The sequence below is a fragment of the Fukomys damarensis genome, unplaced genomic scaffold, assembly GCF_012274545.1.
Source record: "Fukomys damarensis isolate Sample0158 unplaced genomic scaffold, DMR_v1.0_HiC HiC_scaffold_20, whole genome shotgun sequence".
NCBI classification, from domain to species: Eukaryota; Metazoa; Chordata; class Mammalia; order Rodentia; family Bathyergidae; genus Fukomys; species Fukomys damarensis.
This window is the reverse complement of record NW_022900932.1, coordinates 9,639,949-9,658,548: the sequence shown is the minus strand read 5'-3', so window position 1 is coordinate 9,658,548 and position 18,600 is coordinate 9,639,949. Positions and strand designations below refer to the sequence as shown.

At 58.5% G+C, this 18,600-nt stretch overlaps 1 protein-coding gene across 2 annotated transcripts; it reads right to left on the bottom strand.

Moving 5' to 3' along the window:
- Positions 1-6: 6 nt before the first annotated feature.
- Tmem63b (transmembrane protein 63B) lies at positions 7-13,462 on the bottom strand. Of its 2 annotated transcripts, XM_019206578.2 has the most exons (23): positions 13,265-13,462; positions 12,973-13,052; positions 12,782-12,820; positions 11,868-11,958; positions 10,532-10,569; positions 9,707-9,849; positions 9,565-9,616; positions 9,141-9,249; positions 8,437-8,507; positions 5,977-6,057; positions 5,577-5,700; positions 4,950-5,083; positions 4,728-4,865; positions 4,508-4,661; positions 4,048-4,154; positions 3,811-3,897; positions 3,656-3,721; positions 2,546-2,708; positions 1,896-2,001; positions 804-971; positions 557-672; positions 389-469; positions 7-225 (listed from the first exon to the last, which is right to left on the bottom strand). In XM_019206578.2, the coding sequence occupies exons 1-23, from the start codon at positions 13,421-13,423 to the stop codon at positions 34-36; spliced, it is 2,499 nt and encodes an 832-aa protein (XP_019062123.1). In that variant the 5' UTR covers positions 13,424-13,462; the 3' UTR covers positions 7-33. The 2 variants fall into 2 exon arrangements, with proteins under 2 accessions (XP_019062123.1, XP_010616013.1); XM_010617711.3 differs by lacking the exon at positions 12,782-12,820.
- Between the last annotated feature and the right edge of the window lie 5,138 nt (positions 13,463-18,600).

Genomic DNA, 18,600 nt, shown 5'->3' with positions numbered 1-18,600 from the left:
GGCGGGGGGGGCGCAGCCTCCAGGGCCCCGCCCTCACTGGTGGACCTCATTTTCTATGAGGCTGTCCTCGCATGACTGGAAGTCCGTGTCCGTGAGGCCATCCGGGGGCATCAGCAGCTCCTCATCTTGGGATGAGGACGACGGGGGTTCGTCCCCCGAGCTCCCAGGAGCCCCGTCCCCATCCCCGTCCCCCTCTGAGTCCTGCAGCACCTGGGCGATGTACTTCTGCGGGGGAATAAGCAGGTGAGGGGTAGGGATGAGGGCGAGGTCCCCAGGCCCCCGCCTGGGGTCTGGAACAGGCTGCCCCAACTGGATGACTAACAGGGTACCCGGTTTTGGAGCCAAGTCTGTCAGGCACCCCATTCCTTGGCCTGGGAGTGGAACTCACCGCAGATTTAGGGACGGCGGCAGCAGTGGGGGGCCGTCCATTGCTTCTGGGGCCCACGGTGTCTGTCTCCGTATGCTCAATCTTGAGAGAAACAGCAGGCCGGGCATTGTGGGCAGGTCCCCGAGCCCCTGGGCCTCCTGATGCCTGGCAGCCCGCCCTGGCCCCCACCTTATAGTTGTGGGCACTGAGGTATTTGAAGTGTCCAAAGCAGACGTGGCAGAGGCAGATGACGATGGTGATCACCAGGACAACGAAGGTGAACATAGACGTGGGGGCGAGGAACCCTGGTGTGTGTGCGGACAGAGGACAGGGCTGCCATCCGGGCGCATGGCCTGGCATGGCGCCTTCGCCGTGGCATCTCCAGGCCCTCCCGACTCCACCCTGTCCCCAGCTCTGGAGGCAGCAGTGGCCTCACCTGTGCGCATGGTAGAGAAGAAGAGCAGCCAGAAGAGGCAGAGGATGGGCGCGGCCACCACCTGGTTCACAGCGCCCGAGTGGATCTTCTTGTCCAGCTTGGCAGGCAGGTAGGCGTAGTAGAGGTTATACCTGTCCACCAGGTGTTTCAGCAGCATGTACATAAGCCCTGGGGAAGCCACATGGCCCTGACCTCGGAACCAGCACGACAGACCGTGGTGTCGGGCACAGGCTGCCCAGACCTTCTGTGGTCACCAGGCTGGCTGCCCACCTGGGCTGCCCCTTCCCAGCCCGAGACAGCACGGAGCTTGGTAACCCCAGCATGACCACAGGGCTTGGGCCTCCTCTGCCTGGCCAGGAATCCTGCCACCAGAAATGGCCCAAACAGCAGGGGGCCCCTGCAGCCTTCCTTGCTTCCCTCCACCCTGACTCCCCACAGATGTGCCTAAGTTACTCCATGGCTCTATTTCCCTGCGGCTGTGGGAGCTTCCAACAGGGCAAGGTTAGTCTGGGAATCTGGAACCTTCGCTGGCCAGAGGGTGGTTACACTAGGGTCAGGATGTTACAGGGAAAGCAGAGGCTGAAGTGGGGAACAGTTAGCAGCAAACTGTGCGAGATGCCCAGAGAGAAAGGAGAGGACCCTGCCCAAGTCACACAGCTTGGTTATGGCAGGATAGCTCTGTGCACTGCGGGGATGCATCCCACCCCGGCCCGGGGCTTCCCTGTGTTTAGGGGCCATGTGCCCTTGCAGTGCCCTGTGGGAGTGGGAGTGTGTGTGAGGTCACATCAGTGGCTGTGCGACATTACTGGCAGTGTGATATGTCACGGGGTGGCAACATCGGTGTGGTGGTCAACAGGGCCATGTCGGGGTGGCTTTGCCAGGGACCAACACACTGGGTGGGTCCAGCCTGAGCTGAACTTCTCCCCCGCCTCCCAGGCCAGGCCCCAGACTGGGCTAGGAACCGGGCGGGAGGCCGAGGGGACGGTCTCCCAGCCGGGCCCTGTCCACTCAGGGCGGCCTCCTTCCTAGGATGCTGGGCAAGGCCCCGGGTCCCCCTGAGCAGGGCCCAGGTCCCGGCGCGGCGGCGCCTACCGAAGGGCACGATGATGGGGCAGGTGATACTGTAGGTCATGACCACCGTGAAGACGCACATCATCCAGGCGTAGGCAGCGCCGAACTGGAACTCGTAGGCCTGATGCTGGGGGGGACATGGGCGGGAGGGGCTCAGAGCACAGGGGACAGGCTGTGGGGCCAGGGCAGCAGGGAGAGACCAGGAGCTCTAGAGGGATCAGGATCGGAGCCGGGAGCAGCAGGGTCCTAAGGTCTGGGGTGGGGAAGGCAGGAGAGGCTGTGGCCAAGGGGAGGTAGGCAGGGTCGTAATGGGGGGTTGAGGGCCTTCCGGGCAAGAGTGCAGGAGCAAGAGTGGGGAGATCGTGGGCAGGGGACATCCAGGGCCCTCTTGTGGGGTCAGGACACAGGGACCTAGAGCTAGGTGGCCAGAACCTCTCCCAACTCCCAGCACAGAACACTACCCTGTCAGAATCGGGGACCTCCAGGGCCAGCTCTGTCAACCACAGCTATGCGTATGGGAAAAGCAGGGTCCCAGATGAGACTGGGATGAGGGCCACAGAAGCCGGGTCCCCAGAGTCCCAGCACCTGAGTCCCTAAAGAGCCCAATGACTGCAGTTTCCCGTCACGCCGACAGAGGGCGCCTGCAGGCCGCTGTGCCGGGGCGGCCATACCCGCTTGACGTTGCGTCTCTCAGCAGCCGAGCGAGCCAGGCACAGGCGGATCATGTACATGAGCAGGCCTGGGATGCGCAGCAGGTCCATGGCGTTACCAATGAAGGCCGAGGCAATGACGTAGTTCACGAAGAAGGCGCCGTTGTCCGGCAGGAACACACACCTGTGGGCACCGGGTGCTCCAGTGCCACACCCCGGGGGACCCAGTGGCCAATGCCATTGCCACCAGCTTCACCCTCCACATGCTTCCTCCACCTGGGCACTCAACCTGGCCCCAGCACTGTGACCCAGTCTCCCCGTGTGAATACCAGAGTCGAGAGACTCCCCCAGATACCCTCGGGTACCCCAGAGTGCGTGTGGATGCACCTTACGCAGAGGCACCCCCAATTCTTGCCTCACTCAGATCTCAGAGTGCTCGGGACACTGAGGCCACCACAGTGTGCAGGCAGCAGCTGCCCGAGATCTCCAAGGCCTAGCCAGCAGGAGCCCCAGGAGCGCCCAGACATTCTCCAGACCCCGCCCTAGCCAGAGGCACCCAGGCTTTGGGTTCAGATGTCTCTGCAGACAAGCTTCAGTCTGCCCTAGGCCCCAGGACCCCGTCAATGCCTGAGACACCCCAAGTCAGGGTCCTAGCTTGGCAGATGGCTGACGGTGAGCCCCAGTCCTGTGCCCCCACTTGCCCCATGGGGCTCCCACAGAAGGGGCCACAGAAAACCCGTCATACCCTGACTTGAGCTGCCAGAAACTGTCCCCCAACTCCTGCCACAGGAACACCCTACAGCGTGAGCCCTGTTTCCTGAGACACTCAGAGTCGTGAGGCCAGGAGCCTCCCCACACCCTCGCAGCACAGATACCAGGGAGCTGCAGGGACCCCAAGTCCCTCCCATCATCTGACCGAGATTCACTGCCGACTGCTCCCAAGGCAGACAGACACCCATGGGCCCGCAGGGATGCCCTAGAGCCCTGAGTACCAGGGGGACCCTGCTTCAGATGGGCTCCTGGAGACCCAGGGACCTCGCAGACCATGAGGTCGGACCTTTCTGCCTCTCCGCCCACGGCTGGGTGCTGTCCAGCCCTCCCTCCCACTCCCGTGGGGCCCTGGCTACTCACTCAAACCGAATAGCTGCCTCCGCCAAGAATTTCTTGTCGAAGAGCCAGCGGAAGAAGAGGTCCAGGCTGGAGGGAGGGGAGAAGGTGGGTCTGGGATGGCCTGGGGGACACTACGGGCAGCCTTATGTCCCTGCCCCGGCCCCCAGCCTGCTCACCTGCTCAGTCCCAGTGAGGGCAGGAGCAGCACCATGAAGATGAGGAAGGTGTAGCACTTGTGCATGGTGGTCCTGTTCTCCCCGGAGCTGGTGCAGGGCACAGGGAATGGGCAGAGGTCAGGGCGCTGGCCAGCACGACGGGGCGGGGAGTGGTGGTGCCAGGGGAAGGGGCTTCCTGAGGTGATCCGGACAGGGCGACAGGGCACAGCGGTATGCGCGGGCAGTGTGCACCCTCACCGGGTCCAGTGCGCCTCGAAGAAGGCTGAGTAGTAGACGATGGTGGGGAGCAGGGCCGAGAAGCACCAGAGCAGCAGAGTGGGGAAGAACTGCGTGATGATGGGGTTCTGCGCGGCAGGGGGACGAGTGTCAGGCAGGGCCCGTCTGCGCCCCACAGCCCCGACACTCGAGTGGTATGACACCTGCACGCGCCCAGCTTGGCACCGTCCTCACGGCAATGACACCGGCCCATTTTATAGATGGGTAAACCGAGGCAGACTCACCCAGTTGGCAAGCAGAAGGGTGGGGATTGGGTCATATACTCTGGGTCTCACACGCAAAGCCAGAGCTCCTTGGAATTTCAAATGGGCCCTTGACCGGGTGGCGGGAAGGATCGGGGAGGTGGGCGGGAGCGGGGCCGGGCCTGGCCTCTTTGGCTGTGGCGCAGGGTAAGGGAAGGCTGGGTGGGTGCGGCGCTCACGTTGAGGTACTCCACGGGCTTGGTGACGTTGAACTTGTCCATGGTGGTGATGATGATGGCCGGGGTGGTGAGGAAGAAGAGGAGGATGAAGAGCACGACGTTGATGACCAGGCAGCGCAGCCACCAGATGAAGCCGCGGATGGACAGGTGCTCCCTGGAGCAGAGAAGTCAGGCAGGGGCTCGGGGGTCTGTCCCCACCCCCGGTGCCCCCACTTCTCACCAGTAGATGTTCTGGGGGTCGGGGGCGTAGGACACGGTCCAGTTGGAGATGCGCAGGGACTCGCTGCAGGACGAGGTGCGTGGCTCCCCGCGGCAGGCGCAGCCCTGGCACTTGCACACGTTGAAGTCCTTCAGGATGCTGACAGGGGACGGTGCCGTCACCACTGAGAACCCACTGAGCGCTCAGCGCACGGGTGTGGGGGGCGGGGGGCGCGGGGCTCACATGGCTGTGATGGTCTCGTTGTGGAAGGTGACGAAGGCCATGCCGAGCGGCTTCTCGTTCACCTTCTCCTTCTCCCGCTTGTAGTCCTCCTTCAGCTTCTGCTCCAGCTTCGTGTAGTACTCAATGGCCTCCACCTGCCGAGTCAGAGCGCTGAGACCTAGAGCCCCAGCCACCTGGACTGGGCACACCACAAGCCAGGCTTCCTCCCCCAGGCCTCTGCACCGAGCTACATCCCAGGCCTTTCTTCTGAGACAGTATCTCAGTCACCCGGCTGAGCTCAAACTTTCCATCCTCCTGCCTCAGCCTCTGAGGGTGTGGGATTACAGGCATGTGCCAGGACACCTGAGGTGTTTTTACACATGTGGGAACAATTAGCCCTATCTTACAGATGAGGAAACCAAGGCACAGAGCCACGAAGGAACTTGCCAAAGCCAGGGTTAGCAAGCACAGCACAGTTCAAAGCCCAACCCGGGCTTTGAATACCTGGTCACTGCACAGACAGGACAAGTCCAGCAGGGGGAGCTGGGGCTTCGAGGGCTCTGGCTGGAGGGCAGCACTGCCTCCTCCATAGGTCTCTGAGCCCCCCCGCCTGTGTGTGGCAGGGTTAGGGACAGGGCTCCCTTGTACCTGTTCACAGCCGCGCACCACACAGCAGCAGAGGTGGCCGCAAGGTTTGGGGTTGATCATGGTGGGCACATTCTCCTTGCTCTGCAGGTTTGTGAAGTACAGCTTTCCCCGCTCTGCCTTCTTCCTGTGGGGTCCAGGTGCCTGTCACCCCTAGCTGGCGCGCTCCTGTCACTGACCACTCCCAAGGATGAGGGTGTGCCGCCTGGGTCTGTTCAGGGAGTGCTGCACAGATGTCCTCAGCCCAGTGTCCCCACCCATCCCTCAGGGCCAGAGGGGAGGAGGGTGGATCCTCAGGGTGGGGTCAGGAGCAGCCAGCACTCTGGGGTGGGATTAAACCCAAGCGCCCATGGAGCCCTGGGCAGGAAGCCAGGGTCCCTGGTCACCCCCTGCCCTAGCCTACCTCTCTGCGTCCAGGAACATAAGGCGTGCCACGTTGTAACAGGGGCGGGCTTCGAGGACCGTGCAGTTGGGGTAGGCCTCCCTGAAATGGGGCCAATGTCACCTCCCACTGCTGGCCAACACTAGCACTCCGGGACTCTGCTGTGGAGACCTCCCCGCTCCCACTGCCCCCCACCAACCCCCAAGACTAAAACCTGGAATCCCCCTCCTGCCAGTCCTCATGGGGAGGCAGGGCTGCAACCCTGTTCCTGGGAGACGTGGTCCTGTCCCACACTTGGCCTCAGTGAGGGGCAGCCCTGCTACCCGGCTGCTCTTTCACCAGGGCCTGAGGCCAGCCGGGACCTCATCCTGACCCTGACTTCGGACCAGAGATTGACACCCAGTCCCTACCCGACCAACCCCTGCCACCTGGCTGGGCTCAGAGAACAGTGGCTGACTGAGGAAAGACAACTTACCTTTTAAATCCAATCCTACTCTAGTTCTCGGTCCCCATCCTTAATCGACTGCATACCCATTTATTTTTCATTTTACTTTTCGCAGTAATGGGAATTGAACCCAGGACCTTTGCCCCAAATCACACCTTCAGCCCTTTTTGAGTGTCTTGCTGAGGTGCCCAGGCTGGGCTGGAACTCTTGATCCTTCTGCCTCGGCCTCCCAGAGTACTGGGATTACAGATGTGCCAACACACCCAGCAGTTTCTGTCTTTTTATATTTTGTTAAAATTTTAATGGAGGACCACCAAGAATTAAAGATCCGTGAGATAAAGTTCCAGTGTCACAAGATGGACTTGACACATGTGTGGGGTTTAGAAATTTAAATCTGGGCTAGGGTCCTTGGAAATGAGCACCGTAGCAGGAGACAGAGCTTTCTGACCCTGCTGCTGCTCAGGCTGATTTCGGTCTCCTTGGCGGGAGGAAAAGCACTTTATTATTTTATTTTGAGGTGGTCTTGCAAAGCTGCTTAATTTGCCCAGGCTGGGTTCAAACTTTTGATCCTCCTGCCTCAGCCTCCCAGAGTGCAGTGGCTACAGCATGTGCCCACCATGCCCAGTGTTGACCATGACCACTATGACAGAACAGATGATCCCTGAACCAGCCAGGATAGAGTGGTCCCCACGACACTGGTCAGGCCGGTTCTAATCTCCCTGGCTGAAGGAGCTGGCATGGTTGGTCACTCACTGGCTCAGGCACCTGCCCAACCCACTTCCTGAGCCCTCTCCCTCTGCCCCGTCCCCACTCCTGTCCCCCACTGTCTGCCTCCCCAGCTAGGACATGGGTGCTGAGTGGCTTGCTCTGCTGAAGGCTCCGTCCCCAGGCAGTGCGTAGCCCACCGGGGTCCACCTTAGAACAGGCATCGGTGTGAGCAGACAGCTGATTCAAGGAAAGGGAAGTCACCAGATTTGGAGCACACTGTCCTCAGTCCTGACCCAGACAGGACCTCAAGCAGCTGATGGACCCAGGGAGATCCACTTTGGCCTGCTCCTTGGGGAAGTGGGGCAGGGCCTGTCCCTGGTGTTCTCCTATGTGGTACACAGAAGGTACCCAGCATGAGCCACTCCTTAGTCCTGCAGCACAGGGCTCTGGTGCTGGGCCCCAGCCAGATCCAGTCCCAGGTTGGCCCAACACCCTCTCCTGTCAGACCACAGCTGCCCCAGTCCAGAACGAGGCCTGAGCTCTGTGCAGGCCAAACCATGGAAAATCTGGATCTCAAGAGTTCCTCATGCTGGTGCCAGACTTCAGGCCACCACCACCAGCCTTATCGCGACACCCATCAACTTCTAATTTTAGCCACAGACGACTCAGGTCAACCTCCGACGGGAGCCCAGGCCTGCTCCTAAGGCTGACCCCCCACGGTGTGTGAACCCCAAGAGCCTGAGGACCCTCTGTTCTCCTTTCATAGTCCCAAGCCCATTGCTGTGACTCTCGAGAAAGTGGGGAGCATGCGCGGTGGCCCCAATCCCTGCACCTTCCACAGACAATCTCTTAACCTGAACCCTACCACCCACGGCCCTGTCCCATGTGCCCCCTGGTCCTGGGGACCAGGGAGGGCCCTCCTTGTCACTCGAGCCCCCTCCCTCTTCTCCAGCTTGCTGCTGCCTCGAAGTCCCAGAGTTCCTCCCACCAAGACAGGATTCCAGAGCTGGAAGAGCCTGAGAGCAAGCCCAGCCTCTCCTGGGTTCCTGGGCAGCCATCAGAGTCCTCCAGTTTCACCTGCACATCCATGGCCCAGAACATGACCGAAAATAGAGGAAAGCACCCACCTCCAGTGCACCCTGACCAACAACCTGTGAGCCCATCCACATCAGAAGTGGAGAGGACAGAGGCGACATCTGTCCAGAGTTTACCTATTTCTCCTGCTTTTTTTTTTTTTTTTTTTTTTTTTTTTGATGGGGAGTTGGGGTTGAACCCCGGGCCTCACACTTGCTTAACACACGCTCAAAGGCACAGGGGCACCGACTCACTCAAAGTGCTTCTTGATCTTCTCCGACTCGGCGTACTTGGAGATCCCATTGATAAAAAGGGTTCGCTTCACCTGAGGGGGAAGGAGCTTCCTGAGAGGGGACCGCTGGGAGCCAGAGGATTTGGGGAGGGCTGGAACGGGGCTTAGTATTGAGGGGTGAGCAGAGCGAGGGTGCTGTGTGGCGGGGACACACTGGATCCTGGGGAAGGTTGGGGTACTCAAATGGCAGCACCGCAGAGACTGCTAAAAGAGCAGCACCACAAGGCCCTGCTCCTGGAGGGGTGACAGGGTTCATGGGAGGGGGCTGACCCCAGGCCCTCCCACTGGGGTCCCAGCACAGTGGCTGGATTAGGGTTGGTGCTCAGAGCTGGCTAAGAAGATGGGGACTGTCATCACCCATCACCAACCACAGCCATTTCCCAGGGCCAGGCACAGCCGCAAGTGGACATGAACTGCCGGGTCTCCCCTTCCCAGAAACCCTGTTGGGGGAACTACAATCTTATTTCACAACAGGAAACTGAGGCCAGGTTATGTTTCTGGGGAGAGGCTGAGGGGAGCCTCTGAGCTCCAGAGTCAGGGCTCAAACCTGGTGGCCTAATTCTAGGTTGGTACATGAGGGTGGGTGGAGTAGGGCCTGCAGCAGGGTGAAGTCCATAGGAAGGGCTGGGCGTGGCGGGGCCTGCAGGGGAGCTGAGGGGCCCTCACCAGGTCATCTTCCTTATAGCGCATCTTGGACGTGTGTCTCCGCATGCTGTAGACAGTGAGCAACAGGTACAGGAAGGCAAAGGAGGTGTGCAGCCACAGCAGGTTGTTCCTGGGGTAGCAAGGGGGTGCGCACAGCTGGACACGTGCAGATGCAGCCGCCCCAACCCCGGAACCCCAGACACCCGTCTCCAGCACTGAGCTGGCACGGGATGGGCTGCACAGCCCACATGCCCTAGGACACCCCAGTGGAGATGCTCCCACAGACTGTCTCACACCCTGCTCAGTGGCTGCAGCGCCCTCTAATGATCCTGCCAGCCTTTTCCATGACCCACTTGGGGACACTCCAAGGGATCTGCCTCTGCCGTCCCCAGACATCTCCACCCCTGCCCCCACCCAGGGGCCTAGCAGCTGGTGCCAGCCTCACCCTGATTTCAAGTTGGCGATGGTGGTTCTCCCAAAGCTGTAGGCGTTGTTCTCTGGAGGTGGAGGGGCACAGGTGTTGACGGGGTCGGGGTCTGTGCTCCTGCTCCCACCTCCCCCACCCGAGTTGTCCCGTCCTCACAGACCCAGCAGGTCCCCTGAGAAGTTGACAGGCAGCACGATGCCCACAGAGAGGACGCCCACGACGACCAGCAGCCCAATGATGTGCCGCTGGAAGGACAGGTAGTGCACAGCGTCGCCCCCACACTTGTCCCGGATCTCATCGTCCCTATGGGCCAAGGGGGTGGCAGAGGACAAGGTCAGGACTGGGCCTGCAGGCCACAGCTGACCCCAGTCCCCATCCATCCCACCCGCTGGCCAGCCCAGTATGCGGCTGGAATGGGATGTCTGAGTCCCCAGTCTCCTGGGAGGGGAGAGGAGAGAGGGAAAAGAAGGACCCAAAAGAGGGGATAGTTCAAGTGGGGCAGCAGTGGGAAGGTGGGCAGAAGGTGGAGCAGCGCTGGTGGGGGCCCAGCCTGGGCCGGGGTGGTGCTGACCTGTCCAGCTTCCTGCCTCTCTCAGCGCTCACTGCCTGCCTGCTGGGCTCTGGCTCGATCGCCTGCCTTGCTGCCTGCTGGATACTGGCTTCTGCCTGCCGCTGCCCTCCCCCTGGCTGCAGGGGGCTGGGCTGGGGTCCAGGCCCTGCTCTCGGGGAGCAGGGGTGGGCATAGGAAACAGGAGGACAGGGCTGGCTGCAGGGCAGGGCATCATGAAGAAAGTGAACATTTGGGGACAGTGGGGGCCGGGCCCCATGGCCAGGTGGCCTGGAGCAGGGAGCAGGAAGCAGTCGCCAGGCTGGCTAGGAGCACTAAGGCCCTCTGAGCTGCTGGCCTCTGCATTCTGGAGGGAGATGGTAGGCATGAAATTTCTTTCTGTTTCTCTCTTTCTTTAAGCTGGAAGCATTCACTTACTTTATCCTGAAGATGGCTGTCAGCCAGGAGCAGAAGCCCTGGGGAGACAGAGGCCGTCAGCAGGAGACCCCAGGCCACCACTGCCCTTGCTCCCCCACACCACCCCCATTTTCAGGACCATGTCCAGCCTGCAGCTCACCCCGCACAGTCACACTTGCACCTTCCCCAAGGAGAACCCCCAAACCAAGGAATGCACTCGGGCCAGAAAAGGGAAGCAGGGGAAGAGGAGATCCCTGTCCTCAAAGCAAAAAGAACAACACGCAACCAGGTTATCTGTGCAGCCTCATGTTCGGAGCTAGAGGCCCACAGAACCCTGTGGTTATGTGGGTCAGGATGGGAGCAGCTTGGGGTTCCCAGGAAGTCCCCTTACTTCCAGCTGCCAAAACCAGAGAGGTAGGCACCTCATCCGCTTGCACTCCTACTGCACCCTTCCAGTCCATCCCGGAGGCACCAAACCCAGGTCACTGTGAGCTACAGGATGTCTCTCTCCTCTGTCCCCGAAGCCCCTTTGGGCAGACAATGGGGTGTGTCAAGGTGGCTAGGTAGAGGGGACCTGCCACCAGGCTCCCAACAGGAGGTCCAGACCTCACTCAGGGAGTGGGAGGCCGCTGCCTGAGAATCTCCCACGTCTGGGAACCACCGGGACACCTCCGGCTAGCAAGGCTGAAACCTGTGCCTCGACACTTACCTGACTGAGTCCAACTCAAGAAGCGACACCCACCTTCCACTGGGCTGTCATCCCCAGGACCCCCAGCCCAAACTGGGCTGACCAGGGACCCCCAGGGTCCGAACACTAGAGTGTTGTGAACTGCACGACAGCTGTCCCTACAGCTAGGTCTGCCGGGATGCCTTTCTAGGCGCTGCAGCAGTCTGTACGCTCAGATACCTGACCGGGAAAACACACTGCGATCTTGTTTTTCTGAGTCAGGGTCTTCCTCTGCAGTTTTGGTTGACCTTGAACTCACTATGTATCCCAAGCTTGCCTTGAACTCCTGGTGATCTTCCTGCCTCACCCCAAGTACTTCGATTATAGGCAAGTGCCATCGCGCCCAGCAGACACATACGTGATTTCTAAAGTCAGTTCTACAGCAAGACGGTGGCCTCGAATTAACCAGCAAGACGGTGCCCTTGAGGTGGGTACTGGACTCTGCTGCGGCAGAGTCTGGGAGTACACAGTGTGAGGGCTGTGCTACTTGGAGGTCATGACACAGGATAGGAGCCAGGAAGGAGCTCTAGGCCTGTGGGTCTCAACGAGTCCCTGACCCCACAGCACTGTACACGGGTGCTTGGCCCACACGCCGCGGGGCAGGTAAGGCATTTTGGGGAGGACACTCACGTTGTCCCTTTGGTCAAAGTCGACAGAGCTGGACACAGAGGTGAGACGCTCATACCGGTCATGACTGTCCCCATGCATAGCGGAGGCCACACTGGGGAGGGGAAGAAACCAGAGCGGGGTGAGTGTGAGCCCTGGGGAGTGGGAAGGGAAACCCAGAGTTCGGGGGCCAAAGAAAGCACAGAAAGCACAGAGGCCAAAGCAGGAGTGACCACCCTCTACCCTGCCTGTTCCCTCCAGCACCGATGGGGCCCTGAGGCCTGTGGAAGGAGGGTCTCTTCATCATCATCGCCCAGATGAAGCCTAAGCAAGAATGTTAGAATCCCTGCAGTTCTGGTCCTGACCAGCAGGGGGCGGGTGCAACAGAGCTGATGCTGGGCAAAGAGCAAAGGGAGGCGAAGGGAGGGGGACCAGGGGAACCCAAGGGTGGGGTGGAAGATGAGAGGTGGGGAAGATGCCTCCCTCCCTGCTCTCCAGCCCGGCAGCTGACACAGCTTCAACTCCAAGTCCTACAGAGGCCACAGTGAGGGACACAGGCCCGAACGAGGGCTCCTTGGGCAGCCCCCTCCCAGGCTGGACAGGGAACCCTGGAACGTGAAGAGCTAGCTGTTAGGGGCAGAAGGGCTGGGGACACCAAGCTTGTCTCTGCATAATCGTGCTGAGGACTGTGTGCTGCGGTTTCCTGGGGGGCCACGTGGGGAGGGGGCTTCTCCCAGGCAGGGCCCAAGAGAGCTGAGGCGGGGAACAGAGAAAAGCCGGGAGCCCCTTGCTCTGCAAAGCACACCGCCTGCGACCGTCTGAACCACCAAGAGCCTGCAGAGGAGAGAAACCAGCAGCTTGGCAGGAGGAGAGAGAAGCGTGAGAGGAGAGAGAGGAAAGCTGGTTTAGTGGGGGCGAGGGGCTGGTGCCCCACATACTATTCCTGTTCCACTCTGTCCCTCTCCTGACGCCGGAGCCTGGGGACAGAGAACAGACAGGGTTATGGGGTGGGAGAGGACTGGCAATGGACCAAGCCCACCTCCCACTCCCCCGTAAAAGGGAACCGAAAGGACCTACCCCCTTGTTTCCTGAGCAGCATGGAATGAGGTGGCTGAGTGCGTACCCTTACCTGTCTGCATCTGTCACCAAGGCCAGCCGCCCATAGTCCCAGGCCACCTTCCGGAGGATGGAAAACAGGAACAGTAGTGCCTGAGGGAAGAGGGGAGTGGGAGGTGCAGACCAGGAGGCTGGGCACTGGGGCCAGAGCCACATCTTGGGAGGGGACAGGCCGGCAAGGGAAAAGGGCCAGGAGGTGGGGACCCCTCTAGTGGTCACACATGGAAGCCAATGTGGTGGAGAGGGTGCAGTCTGCCAGGGTTGCTGGGCCCGGGTGAAGGGCAGAGCGGGCAGTGAGCACTCACCAGGAAGCACATGAAGTCAAGGGCCAGCACGGTGGGGACGCCCCCAAAGGGCAGGCCCTGCAGGACGGTGCTGCGGATGCGGGCACTGTAGCAGTAGTCCTTGGGGTTGCTATTGTTCAGGGCCGTGGTGCCCAGCGTGGCCAGCAAGAAGGGCAACATGGCGCCTACTGCCGCATGGTCCTCCTGGGTGAAGGGCAGCATGGTCAGTGGGCGCACCGCACGCCCTTGGCCCAGCCAGGGGGAGCTCTGTGTGTATGTGGGGGCAGCTCCAGGCTGGTGGGAGGGCAGAGGCTCTGGCCTGGGAGATACGGGTCAGGAGGGAGGCTTGGATCACACGGGCCTGCCTTCCCTGGCTCTCAAGCTATGTCCCCACCCTGGGCTGGCAGGTCACACTGAGCTGAAAGGTCTCTGTCACTCTCAATGGCTGCCTCATCCCCCTCTCCCAGTTTTTTTGGTGTTAAGTACTAGAGAATGAATCCAGGGCCTTCACACTCAGCTACATCTCAGCCCTCTTTTATTTTTTGAGAAAAGGTTGCTAAATTGCCCAGGCTGGGTTCGAACTTGCAATTTTCCTGCCTCGGCCTCCTAGAATGCATGGACTACAGGCCTGCAGACCAGAGTTTCCCTCATTCTGGTCTCCCCAAAGGGGCAGGAAAGAGCCTGACAATGGCAGGGGTCTTAGGCCAGAGGGAGGGGCTTCCAGGCCAGTGAGGGTAGGGCAAGAAACAGCAATGACCTAATATGTCCCTTCTAGTCTGGGGCTGCAATCCAGATGTACGGCTGGCTCTTGCCTATCTGCCTACCATGTGTAAGACCCTGAGTTCCATCCCCAGCATCAAAACAAAAAGTCCTGATTTCATGGGATTAGTTTTCAAGTTTGTTAATTGCCTCAATATGACTGCTTTCAAAACCAGATTTTTAACTTCAGGGTCCTCAGAGCAGGGTTGGAGGATGGGGTCAGAATGAGAAGTCAGATACAAAGCAGGACTTCCCAGTCTGTGCTACCTGCTGGTGGCTCCGGGCTAGGCTACAGTACAAGTGTCCCTTACTCTTGGGTCCCCTACAGCAGCCTCCCCTCTCCAGCTGTGGCTCAGGTCACCAGTGAATACTACAACTCCCAGAATGCTGAGCTCCCACCTCTGGAGCAAGGCAGGCTGGGGACGTCCTATCCTCTAGAAAGCTGCTCCATTGGCAAAGGCAGGGAGTTGGCAGTGGCCTCAGCCCATCCAAGCCCTGCCACCAGGTGCTGCCCTCTCACTTGTCCATGGCCCTCCATGGTCAGGGCAACTGGATGGGTGGGAGGAGAGAAGTGGCTCAGGGTGCTTGGGGACAGAGCTGAGTGGGCCCTGGGGATGCTCCCAGAGCAGGTGTGTGTGTGTGTGTGTGTGTGTGTGTGTGTGCTGCCCCACCTCCTCCTACTGGGGGGCCCTGGGGGCCCCTTCTGCTGACAACTGTACAGCTCTGTGGGGGGGGGGTCCCCAGGGAAGAAAGGAAAATAGACAAAGACAGAGAACAACAACCTGGTGAAGGTGATGGCAACTTTGGATGTGCAAGTGTCCTCAACCCAAACCTCCCCCTCAGGACTTCTCCGGCCCACCCTCCAGTCCTGGGGTTCCCGGGAGTCTCTGCAGCTGGTTGAAAAGTGCAGAGAGTAACTGCCTGTCATTTATGCCTCCCTCTTTCCTCACCTAAATTGACTTTCAAAACACCCCAATTTAGTAACTGTGGCAGGCATCATTTATTAAGTGTTTCAAGAATGTGTACCTGATGCATTAAATCCTTGACAATCCTAAGGTGTCACCACTGTTTTAAGAGGAGGCTACGGGGATCAGAGAGGTTAAGTAACTTTCCCAAGGCCTCACTGTAAATAAAGTAATGAGCTTGGGATCCAAACCTAGATCAACTTCTCTGTAAAGCTAGAATATTACAGAACTTCCATGCTTTTCGGCTGTGCCCACAATAAGACCCTGCAGACTAAGGAAGCTTCAGAAATAAAGTGCCCGTGAAATATTCTCAGGCCAGAGAACACAGAGGCATGGTGGGAATGTGTCTGGATGTGTAAACGCATTGCTTATGTATGCGTGCATGGGAGCTAAGTGACTTTGTGGCATCCACAGAGTCAAGGGATTTGCTGGCCTTGGAGTGGAGGTGTGGACGTAGGTGTGTCTGGGAGCCAGGTAGGTGTAAACATCAGGCACAGATCCCAGGCTCCAGAGCGGGTTAAAGGTAGCTGTGTGCATCTTGGGTGGTATGGGGGGGGCCCTAACTGGTTTCCTTTTCTCAACTCCAATTTCAGGGCACTCTGGGAATCACAAGGCCCATTCCTACCCCTGGACTGTGTTTCTCTCCCAGAACCAAGGCCCCACCCAGCCAGCCCCCCACCCATTTTCCTACTTTGGGGACATGGAGCATTGTGGGTGCCTCTCCACTAAGTGGCTTCAGGTTGGGTGCTCGTCCAGCTGAGTGCTCAGCACCTGAAAGCACCAGGTCTCTCTTCACTGTCCTCTCTGAAACTGCCCTGCTCCTTCACTTGCCTAGGATGGGGGCCCCTCAGATCGCAGTCTCCACTTTTCAGGGCAGGAAGCAAGGCCCAGGGAGGAGAGTCACCCACACAAGGTCAAAGGGCAGGTAAGGGGTGGAGTCCAGGTGGCCAGGCCTGTCCATGGGGATACTTCAAGCTCTTAATTGTGTAGGTGGGGTCAGGGTTGCTGGGCAATAGATTGCAACATCAGCAACTGCTCTCCAAGCCAGGGCAGGGCTGTGGGCACAGAGGAGGTCTAACCTGGGGTAGAATATTGGAGAACAGGGGCTGGTGGCAGTTCTTCCAGACACACCCCTGCCAGCTGTGTGCCTGTGTCTCAGTGGTGTTAGAGCTGGAGGATCAGATGTCTGGCTACATTGTGATTTCCCATTGAGGAGTGCATGGTGGGGAGTCATAAGGTACATTTTTTTTTTTCCCACATGGAGTTACTGGGGTGACTTAATGGAGGGCTTGGGCTCACAGGGAGGCAGGTGAAGATGCAGACTGGCTGTTTCCATATAACCAGGGTCTCAGTCTTCCAGTGTGTAAAAAGACACCAATACCCTCACCCTACCTCCTACTGATTTCAAGTGGCTAGGCAAAAAAGTATTCACACCTGAGGATAAGTAGCACTAAAAGAATGCATTTAGCAGGGTGTGGCGACTCACATAATTCCAGCTACTCTGGAGCATGAGGCAAGAGGATTTCAAATTGGAGCCCAGTTTGGGTGATTAGGGAGACCCTGTCTCAAAATAAAAAAATAAAAAGGGGCGGGGGTTGTAGCTCAGTGTGAAAACCGTGGGCTCAATCCCTAGTACCACAAATATAAATAAATAAATAAGGCTGTAATTCAGCACTTTCTAGGCTCAAGCCTCAGGTTTTAAAAAAGGCACTTATCAAATGTTCATTTTACTTTGTGCCAGGCAGGCATTGTTTTAAGAACTCTGCAAATGTAACTCATTTGATTCTCTTTACAACCTCAGGAGGACACAGAGAGGGTATACAACATCCCCAAGGTCACACAGCCAGTCTGTGGTAGGCCCAGAGACAGGGTATGTTTTTGCTGCTAATTGCTGCACCTGCTTCCTCTGCAAATAGAGGGGAGGCTTCCTTTGGGGAGCACAAGGCTAAGGGTTGCCCATGATCACACCCCACTTTTCCCCGCCTGTCTTTGCTCCTTGTGATCTCAAGTCCCCGAGGCAAGGGAGGCATAGCCTGGTGGCTAAAGGCACAGGCTCCAAGACAGCCAGACCTGGCCTCTCCCATGGCAAATTACCTAACCACCGGAGCCTCAACTCTTTCATCTGTGAAATGCAGGTAATAATCCAGTTGTGTGTCTGTTTTAAGAATTAAATAAGAAGTTTCATGCAAAGCTCTTTACATAGTTAGGTAAATAACAAGCCCCCCAAAATAGCTATTGTTATCAATGAGACACAGAACACAAGCGGTTTAGTGGAGAAAAATCAGTAAAAATCAAGGTAAAAGAAAACAGAATTTAAGCATGTATGGTGACGCACATCTATAATCCCAACTGCTCCAGAAGCTGAGGCAGGAAGATGGCAAGTTTGAGGCCAGCCCGAGCAACTTAGCAAAACCTTGTCTCAAAAAAACAAAACAAAATAACAAAAAACAACAAAAGAGATGTGTCTCAGTGGTAGAGAACCCCAGGGTTTGATCCTCAGTACTGCTAGAGAGGCAAGAGAAAGAGAAAACCTAAAACTTGATGATAGAAATATGACACAACCCATCAGCCAGGCAGTACAGCTTGTTTGGACTTTTGAGTTTACCCTGTGTTAGGGACTCGGACAATGAGTAGCAGGGGATGTCCCCAAACTCTCTGAACATACCCCATCCATCTGCACTAGGATGGGAGGTGGGCACAGAGATGATGCTTATGTCAGGATGATCCAAAGTCTGGAGAGAACCTAGTGTCAATCCACTATCACGTAGGGCCCAAGCCTCTCTACCTGCGTTGTTTGGTCCCTAGGACAAACCTTGCGGTAGTAACCACACTATTTTATTTTTTTCCTTTGAGACAGGGTCTGGCCAGGTAGCCCAATCTGGCCTTGAACTTTTGATCTTTCTGCTTCAGCCTCCTGAGTGTTGGGATTACAGAAGTGAGCCGCTGCACTCTACTAAAAAACACACTTTTTAATGGAAACAGAGGTTTGGACAGGTTAAGTAACTGGTCAAGGTCACACGGCTAAGGAATGGTAGAGCTGCGATTCAAACCCAGGTCTTCATCATTCTCTTATACTTGGAGGGACCTTGTAGGGTATGCAAACGGGGTTTCTCAGCCACCTTCCACCGGTCTTCTGCCAGCAACATCCCCACCCACCCAACCACCCAAAACCAGGACGACTACACGGGATGAAGCAACAGCAGGCCCCAGCAGGTGCCACTCAGGGGCATGCCAGGGCCTGGACCCTCGGTGCCCTGGAGGACAGTTGTGCTGCAGCACGTCCCCGTCCTCGTCTCCTCCCTTGCGCCTGGGAGCAGGACCCTGGGCCCAAACTAGGGAGGTGCTGGGCACAGCATGCGGACCCGGAGAGGCCCCGCCCCGGGGCGGTGGGTGCAGACCTCTGCCCGCAGAACCCTGGCAGGTGGCAGCAGAGCCGCAAGGGCAGCGCCCCTCCGACCTCTGCCTCCACAGCCCTGGCGTTCTTCCCTTCCTGGGGAGCAGGCGACAGCTTTGGGAAAGTGGCCCTGGGCGGCCAGCGCAGCAGGAGGAGCAAAAGCGCCCTCTCTAGGGGCCTCTGCCCGCTCGGAGCTACCGGCTCCCGGCTCCCGGGTGCACCCGGGAACAGGACGCGCG

What these genes read in the sequence shown, in the direction of transcription:
- Tmem63b (XM_019206578.2), bottom strand. Translation starts at nt 13,423, where the DNA reads ATGTTGCCCTTCTTGCTGGCCACGCTGGGCACCACGGCCCTGAACAAT. An exon ending in TTGACTTCATGTGCTTCCTG is followed by an intron (nt 13,053 to 13,264) that starts GTGAGTGCTCAC and finishes CTCTTCCCTCAG; the next exon opens with GCACTACTGTTCCTGTTTTC. An exon ending in TGGTGCGCGGCTGTGAACAG is followed by an intron (nt 5,084 to 5,576) that starts GTACAAGGGAGC and finishes CTGACTCGGCAG; the next exon opens with GTGGAGGCCATTGAGTACTA.